The 9,125-nt window shown below is 38.6% G+C and overlaps 1 protein-coding gene across 2 annotated transcripts in view; it reads right to left on the bottom strand.

The window, feature by feature from the left end:
• TCEA1 (transcription elongation factor A1) overlaps positions 1–9,125 on the bottom strand; it is a 42,923-nt gene that overhangs the window by 29,752 nt on the left and 4,046 nt on the right. For both annotated transcript variants that reach the window (XM_077765021.1, XM_077765020.1), the window contains exon 2: positions 307–369. In XM_077765021.1, coding sequence (XP_077621147.1) covers positions 307–369 — 63 coding nt within the window. The remainder of the gene's footprint in view (positions 1–306; positions 370–9,125) is intronic.

Raw genomic sequence — 9,125 nt, 5'->3', positions numbered from 1 at the left:
TGGTAGGTGGTGGCAGTGACAAAGAACACGGGGTCTTGGGAAATCAAATCAGGCCCAAGAGTCAATTTGCTTTCCTTTCACGGTGAAATTTCAAACTTGAAAGATTTAGGTGTTATTCTTCTTGAGGAAGGCAACATTTTCCTACAGTGATAACTTAGATTATTGATTTATGTTATCATCTTTAAAAAACACAGGAGTTATGGCTTACACCGTAACTGGACAATACAAAAAACGTATCAGTATTAAAAATGCTTTGGCATTTTAGGACAATTACCTATTCAAATCCTGACGTGGGTTAGCACATACCTGTAATAATTCCAGGGTCATGGGGATATTCTTAAGCTCCTTCAGTAAATCCAATGCTCCAGCCTAAAAAAAGAAAATAATTGCATATTCAATTTCCCAGATGGTAAAACAAGGACCAACTAAAGACTTAAATTTATGTTTTCCTATCTACGACTCACTATGGCTCACTTATTCATATGAGGATGGTATATATATAAAAGGGGGGCAGGGAACGAGGGGTCGACTGCAACTCATTAAAGGAACATAAATTCCACTTACTGGACTATGACCAGCACTTGATAAATACTGCTTTATTTTTTTTAATGTTTTATTTATTTCTGAGAGAGAGAGAGAGAGAGAGAGAGAGGCAGCATGAGCAGGGGAGGGTCAGAGAGAAAGGGAGACAGAATCAGAGGCAGGCTCCAGGCTCTGAGCTAGCTGTCAGCACAGAGCCCAACGCGGGGCTTGAACCCACGAACTGCGAGATCATGACCTGAGTCGAAGTCAGACGCTTAACCAACTGAGCCACCCAGGTGGCCCAAATACTGCTTTGTTAAAGTTCATTTTATTTTAATTTTTGTTAATGTTTTATTTCTGAGAGAGAGAGAGAGAGAGAGAGACAGCATGAGCAGGGGAAAGTCAGAGAGAGAGAGAGAGGGACACACAGAACATGAAACAGGCTCCAGGCTCTGAGCGGGCTGTCAGCACAGAGTCCGGGATGCAGGGTTCAAACCCACGAAGTGTGAGATCATGAGCTGAGCCAAAGTCAGACGCTTAACTGACTGAGCCACTCAGGCGCCCCTTAAAGTTCATTTTAAATAGCATTTGTTTATGTGTGTCCCAATTTGAAATGTAAAATGTGTTTCTTACTCTGGTAGCATAACACACCCCAAATTTCCATGAAGAATGGCTATTTCATGAAGGAACCAACCCTGAGAAAGGAAGAATGGGGGTGAGCAGATGCTACAGCACCTCTAGCACTCATTCACTCACACAGTCAGAGGGGGAAAGGGCATATCTTTACTAGAATTCTCTTGAGGTCTCCTGTTTCTTACTCTTCTGTCACAAAAACACTGCTGTCAGGGTGTCTGGGTGGCTCATTCAGTTAAGTGTCCGACTTTGGCTCAGGTCATGAGCTCCAGGTTTGTGAGTTTAAGCCCCACACTGGGCTCTGTGCTGACAACTCAGAGCCTGGAGCCTGGTTCGGATTCTGTGTCTCCCTCTCTCTCTGACCCTCCCCTGCTCACACTCAGTCTCTCTCCTCTCAAAGTATTAAAAAAATTGTTTTAGTTAAAAAAAAAAAAACAGTGCTCTCTATGTAATTCTTACAAAGTAGTAAAAAGATTCTGAGAGAAAATTCAGAATTAAAATGTATGTTAAGCTCACAGGCCTGTACACTGCCATCGAGAATCAAAGACTCCCATGTAGATGATGAAGACAGAATAAGACTCCTAAAAGAATTACATGAAGCACCTAAAATTAAAAAAGGAACGAAATGAGAACCAACAGCACCACCTTACACCTTGTGGCCAAATATTCCAATTTGATATTCATTTAATGTATCATATGTAATCTAATACACTCAATCATATTTTACTTAGTCTAATATTCACTTTATGTACTATATTTGGACACATTATAAGCCACTAATAAAAAAACTATTAACCTAACATAGTATTTTCTTATCACTTCTTTATACTTGTATAATTCCATCATTTCTTTTACATATATAAAAGAAAGATATAAGCAAAATAAGTTGGCTAAGGTGCTTCTAAAACTACTTCACAGAGTCCAATGATGATGAATCACTGATTGACCCGGATTCAATTATATCTGTTTTTATCCACAAAAAAGTTGTCTAGAAAACACTAGTAATGCAGCATTTCAGAAAAGAAGCCATCAAAGAGCTAAAAGCCTTTAGCTCTTACCTGGCTTCACAGTGCGAAGAGGAGCTAGCTGTTCTTCACCCACTTGGCCACCTCAGGTTCAAAGAGCGCCCCACTACTGTTTGTAAGAATTTCTTCCAAGCCACCGACACCCACTCTGCAAATGCTGATGCCGGTTTCATGTTCTGCCTGTGCAAGTACATCCTAAAAGCCATCTGGTCGACACTACATGTGTAACTCATTCTGCTTTCTGAAGTGGTAAAGTACAAAAACTAGGCACCCTACAAATCACTGAAACCCAGCATGCCCAGGGGGACAGAGAGCCCCCAAGCACATCCCTCATCACGTACCCAAACGAAGGAATACACACAGAATCCTCATGCTATTATCTTATTTCTTAAATATAAAATTGAGTAAAGGCTTCCAGTCATATAATTTTTCCATTTAAACTTGCTAGGAGTGCCTGGGTGGCTCAGACAGTTGAGAATCTGACTCCTGATTTCCGCTCAGGTCATGATCTGCAGGTCATGAGATCAAGCCCTACAGCGCGGAGCCTGCTTGGGATTCTCTCTCTGCACCTCCCCTGGGTATGCGCTAAGTAAATAAACTTAAACAAACAAAAAAGGAACAAGAACTGACCCTTAAAAAAATAATAAAATAAACTTGATATTAGGGTGCCCAGCTGGCTCAGTCAGTAAAACACATAATTCTCGATCTCAGAGGTCATGAGTCAGAGCCCCATGTTGGATGCAGAGATTATGTTAAATTAATTAATTGAAAAAAAATAAAGTTGACAGACATCAGACTCAGCTGTGGAGAATAAAGAGTATTAACTTTCCTTCTGGCAACAGATATATCATTTCAATTTAAAACTTAAGTTCAATAACAATTATAAAACCGGTTACTATGAAGGATTTTTTTTTTTTTAGAGACAGAGTATGAGTGGGGGACAAGGGCAGAGGGGATGAGGGGCGGGGAGAATCCTACGCAGGCTCCACACTCAGCGCAGAGCCTGACAAAGGGCTCAATCTCACAAACCATGAGATCATGACCCTGAGCCAAAAATAAGAGTCAAACATTCAACCAACTGAGCCAGCCAGGCACCCTTTTTTTTTTAAGTTTTTTTTTTTTTTATTATGAAGGGTTTCAATGATTTACTGCTTAAAGATCCCTTTTTATTTTAAAATTCTATAAATTATTTTTATTTAAAGGTAACTAAAGACAGTGAAACATTACAGGTGTTAGAGAAGAAAACCAACATTGACTTAAAATTTTCTGTTCATCAGAAATTCTACAGGAATGACATCTTTGTGAGCAAATGGGGTCTTCAATCCCACATCTGTGAATCCCCAAACCAAAAACCTTTGAAAACCAAGATTTCTCACAGATTTTCAATCAACTCATTTACCAGCAACACCTAATCTCAACATACATAAAACCATTTATGTTCTATATATCCCACTTCATGTGAGTATTACATTTCACTATAAAAATTTTAATGTCTGATTACTAGGAACTGCCCAGATCTTGTTGAAGATATATGATACATGTTCCAGATTATCTTAATAAAACCTGAGGGGCACCTGCGTGACTCAGTTGGTTAGGCATCTGACTTCGGCTCAGGTCATGATCTCAAAGCTCATGAGTTCGAGCCCCCCCATCGGGCTCTGTGTGACAGCTCAGAGCCTGGAGCCTGCTTCATTCTGTGTTTCCCTCTCTCTCTCTGCCCCTCCTCCACTCACACTCAGTGTGTCTCTTTCTCTCTCAAAAGTAAACTGTAAAAAAATTTTTTTTAATCTGAAAATTTTGTAATTCTCAAATATATCAGACTCTAAAAGTTGTAATTAAGAAATTATGGACTTTGGGGCGCCCGGGTAGCTTAGTCGGTTAAGCGTCCGACTTTCGCTCAGGTCATGATCTCGCGGTTCGTGGGTTCGAGCCCCGCGTCGGGCTCTGTGCTGACTGCCAGCTCAGAGCCTGAAGCCTGTTTCGGAGTCTGTCACTCCCTCTCTCTCTGACCCTCCCCTGCTCATACTGTCTCTCTCTCTCCTAGAAATAAATAAAACATAAAAAAAAAAAAAAGAAATTATGGACTTGTATCCTATAACTACGCATGGACATTTTTCTTCTACCAATGCACCTCCATGGACTTTCTGATCCATTTCTGACCTAAGATCAATCAGAAAGGAAGATAAAGAACCACACTTCTACAAGTCCTTAAAAATGCAGGGTGTCTCCTTAGCCTTAATAATGCTGTCTGTCACATACAAAGTTGCTTCTTCTAACACATCAGCAACGTGGCATAAGGTTTAAGTTGCTTTCCAAGCAGAAGCAATAGAGAGATTTGCATTAATTTCATCACACTCTCCCTTTTCACTCAGATCTCTTTGGTGAGACTGAAATTAGAGATATAAACTATGGAAGGAAAAAAAGCTAAATAACATTAATTGGATGGCACTATGACCTTTCTCATAATTACACTGTGTTCTGGGCAAATAAGATGAATGTTTCAATCAAGGTTCTTTAAGAAATAAACACCTATAATGATATGAATGAACAAAAAGACAAAAAACAGATGATCATATACATTAATTCAGTGACAAAAGCTTCTTTGAATATTACTATGTGCCAAGCATCATGTTAAGTACATTAGATATGTGTGTGTGCATATATATGTGCATATATATACATATATATAATTTCATTTTCACAATAAACTTTATAGAAGCAAGTAATCTTTTTCTCCCCATTTTATAGAAGAAGAATTGAAAACCCAGATAATTTAGGAAACTTGCACAGTCATATGATTATTACTAACTAAAAAAGGTAAGATCTACTCGCTTCTGTCAAATTACACTAATGCCTCTCAATAAATATTCATTAACACTGTGTACAAAACTCTGAGGACACAACAGTGAGCAAAACAGAAATCTTTTGTGACTTCAGGGAATTTAAAATAAACATAAATCTCTGAGCATCTACTTCAAACCTTCAATTATACAAGGAAACAAATTCAGAAAAAGAAAGTGACTTGGCCAACCGATAGGTAATGTAAAAGAACAAGAAGTATAATCTCTTGACCCTCACACCACTGCTCTCTCCCATTGCCTACATCCACTGGAAGCGTTCTGCTCTGTGAACTCGGGTGAATAGCATTACCAAACAAGAAACTAAATTCTATCCTTCCCCAATAATCACCTGCCTCTACAGGTCAAGTCCATTAGATTGCAACATCTACAAATGATGCAAGAGAATGAAAGATTCTACCTTATCTTCCAGAGTCAAATTTAATTCACAGTACTGGCTGAAAAATAAACAATACTATCACATGACTTTATTACACGGTTGGTACTATCTGTCATCAGAGACAAGTACTTTTACAAAATATTGTATTCCAACTTGTACTTGGCACCCAGCATATACAATTTTGTACAGGACAGGAACATCCTCCTCAAGGAGATTATGGAGAAGGAAGCAACAGTTAAGAACACAAACACACGTATCTATACACACACACACGTATATACACATATGTGTGTATAGATATGTGTTATAGATATATCAGATCCATATATATACACACACACACACACACACATCTATACATATATATATCAGATCTAAATTCAAATCCATGCACTGCCATTTCCTAATTACAAGATCTTGGAAATGTTACTTGTCTTTTTCAAGTTTCAGTTTCTATATATGTAGGAGAGCATAATACACTGACCTAGAATTCAAATGGTCAAATGAGTAATATAACACATATGAAGTAATGAAATAGAGTGCCAATATATAGGACATGGTTGATAAGGAGTACAAAGATATAAAAAGATTTATCTACTTCCATCATAACAATATTCTCAAAGAGCCATAAACCAGCATTTTAAGTAAGCATTATTTAAGCTCAATCAACTCAAACACCTCTTAGTAAGAATTAGAAGATTTCAAGGCTTAAAAAACTAAGATGCTATTTCTTTTTTTAAAAAGGAAACACTGTAAATATTTGAATTATGGCTCAGCAACAGCACTATATACTAGAAATTGTAATTTTACTATGTCCTCTCAAACTTGTACTTATTCTAAACCAAAGAAAAATGTATAAAATTGACTTTATCAAAATTGAAAGCTTTTGAACTTCAAGACACTGTCAAGAGAGTGAAAAGATAACCCACAAAACGCCAGGCAATATACACAAATCCTGTCTCCTGTAAGAGTCCAGTATTGAGAACACAAAGAGTTCTTACAATTCAAAAATACAAATAGTTTAAAAATGGGCAAAGGATCTAAACAAACATTTCTCCAAAGATAAAGAAAATGGCCAACACATAAATGAAAAATTTTCACCATCAGCAGTCATCCGAGAAATGCAAAGCAAAACCACAATGAGACGCCTCTTTACACCCACAGCGATGGCTATAATCAAAAACTACAAGTGCTGATGAAGACCCCGTGAAACTGGAACCCTCATCCACTGCGGGTAAGAATTTAAAATGGTGCAGCAACTTTGGAAAAGTCTGTCAATTCCTCAGAAAAGTTAAACACAGTTATCATATGACCCAGCAATTCTACTCTTACGTGTATATACCCAAGAGAGAAAAAAACAAAACATATGTCCACACAAACACCTGCACAAAAATGTTCTTAGCGTTATTTATCATGGTCAAAAAGTGGAAACAGCCCAAAATGTCCATCAAATGATGACTGAATAAACAAAACATGGTATATCCACCAGTACAGTGGAGTGCTATTCTGCAATACAAAGGAACAAAGTACCGATACTTGCTGTTAGGATAGATGAATTCTGAAAACACTAAGTGAAAAAAGGCTGTCATAAAAGACCACATATTATTTGATTCCATTTATACAAACACATGTGTGTAATTCCACTTATATGAAAGGTCCAGAATAGCAAATCCACACAGAGATTAGTGGTTGGAGGGCAGATATATGGTGATTACTTAATGGGTACAGGTTTCTTTTTGGGGTGATGAAAGTGCTCATCAATTAGTGTGATGAGAGCGACATAAATTTGTGAATATACTAAAAACCAATGAACTGCACACTTTTTTAATTTTTTTTAAAAAAATTTTTAGTGCTTTATTTCTGAGAGAGAGAGAGAGAGACAGCATGAGCAGCAGAGGGTCAGAAAGAGAGGGAGATACAGAATCTGAAACAGGCTCCAGGCTCTGAGCTAGCTGTCAGTACAGCTCGCGAACCGTGAGATCATGACCTGATCCGAAGTAGGATGCTTAACCGACTGAGCCACCCAGGTACCCCTTAAACTTTTTTTAATGTTCATTTTTGAGAGAAAAGAAGAGACAGAGACACAGAATCCAAAGCAGGCTCTGGGCTCTGAGCTCTGAGCTGTCAGCACAGAGCCCAATGCAATGCTCCAACTCGTGAACTGTGAGATCATGACCTGAGCCAAAGTCGGATGCTCAACCAAGTGAGCCACCCAGGTGCCCCTGGTTGTATACTTTTAAAGGGGTGAATTGTATTGAATATCTCAATAAGGCTGTTTTTAAAAACTGTGTGTAGTCAGGAGCACCTGGGAGGCTCAGTCAGGAGCTCAGTCATGACCAACTTCAGCTCAGGTCATGATCTCGGGTTTGTGGGTTCGAGCCTCATTCTGGGCTCTGTGCTGACAGCTCGAAGCCTGGAAGCTTGCATTGGATTCTGTGTCTCCCTCTCTCTCTGCCTCTCTCCTGCTTGCACTCTGTCCTCCTCTGTCTCTTAAATAAAATAAAACGTTAAAAAAAGGGATTTTTTAATAAAAAATAAAAAATTGTGTGTAGTCATTTTAAATTTTGATTTATACTCATCAATCTAACCCTGATATGAAATCCAAAGTTTCTTCAACTCAGGTAGAAGACTTAGAAATTTTGGGGCCCCTGGGTGGCCAGGACATGAGGTGTCTAACTCTTAATTTTAGCTCAGGTCATGGTCTCACAGTTCATGGGTTCAAGCCCCACATAAGGCTCTGTGCAGACAATGCAGAGCCTGCTTGGGATTCTCTCTCTCCTCTCTCTCCCTACTCCTCCCTGCCTCTAATAAACTTAAAAAAATTTTTTAGAGAAAAAATTTACACATTCCATGTATACCAGCTCCTGTGTGTTGGCATATAATTTCAATTTCTCTCCTAATGACTGAATTCTACTCAATCCTGAGCCTCCAATGACAAAATAATAGTAAACAAAGCTCATCACTACTCACAAAATCTATGAATTTGAAAATTCTAAGCAACCTCACTCCTTCTTCTACAGTCATATCATAAATCCTTTACAGAAACAATACACAAGGTTTTTCAGCCCTTACCATATCTTAGGCACTGTCAAGAATTTCATATTCATCTAATCTTTACTAAGTTATTACCAATTTACCACCAAAAAGCAAAAAAATTTTAAAGATGCTAAGGAACTTGCCCAAGATCACACTGTAAAGTTCAGAAGAGCCAAGATTTAAACCCAGATTAGGAGTCACCCTTGCCTACTGACAGCAAGTCAAAACTACATAAAAAACAACTAATCCCTGCGGCACCTAGTGGCTCAGTCAGTTGAGCATCTGACTTGATTTTGGCTCAGGACAGGATCTCATTTCCAACTGAACCCCGCATTGGGTTCTGTGCTGGTAGCATGGAGTCTGCTTAAGATTCTCCCTCCCTCCCTCTCTCCCCCTCCCCCACTTGCGCAGGCTCTCTCAGAATAAATATGTATACTTAAAAAAAAAAAAAAAAACTAGTCTCTGAAAATTTGAAACTAACTTACATGGTTCATGAAGGCCTCAGAATGGACACTCGTAAAACGGAAAACACTGCTTCAGATCAGTTATACAGACAGGGCAACATTCCGGATAGTCCTAAGTCAGGATATTGACTGGATATTTAGGGAAAGCTGCCTGCCCCAGAGTAACAAACATCCTTACTTCCTGGTCTTATAGTCACTCAATTGCACC

This window comes from Crocuta crocuta, unplaced genomic scaffold (assembly GCF_008692635.1).
Source record: "Crocuta crocuta isolate KB4526 unplaced genomic scaffold, BGI_CrCroc_1.0 scaffold94, whole genome shotgun sequence".
Taxonomy (NCBI): Eukaryota; Metazoa; Chordata; class Mammalia; order Carnivora; family Hyaenidae; genus Crocuta; species Crocuta crocuta.
Note: the sequence above shows the minus strand (reverse complement) of the source record. Positions and strands in the feature narration are given on the sequence as shown.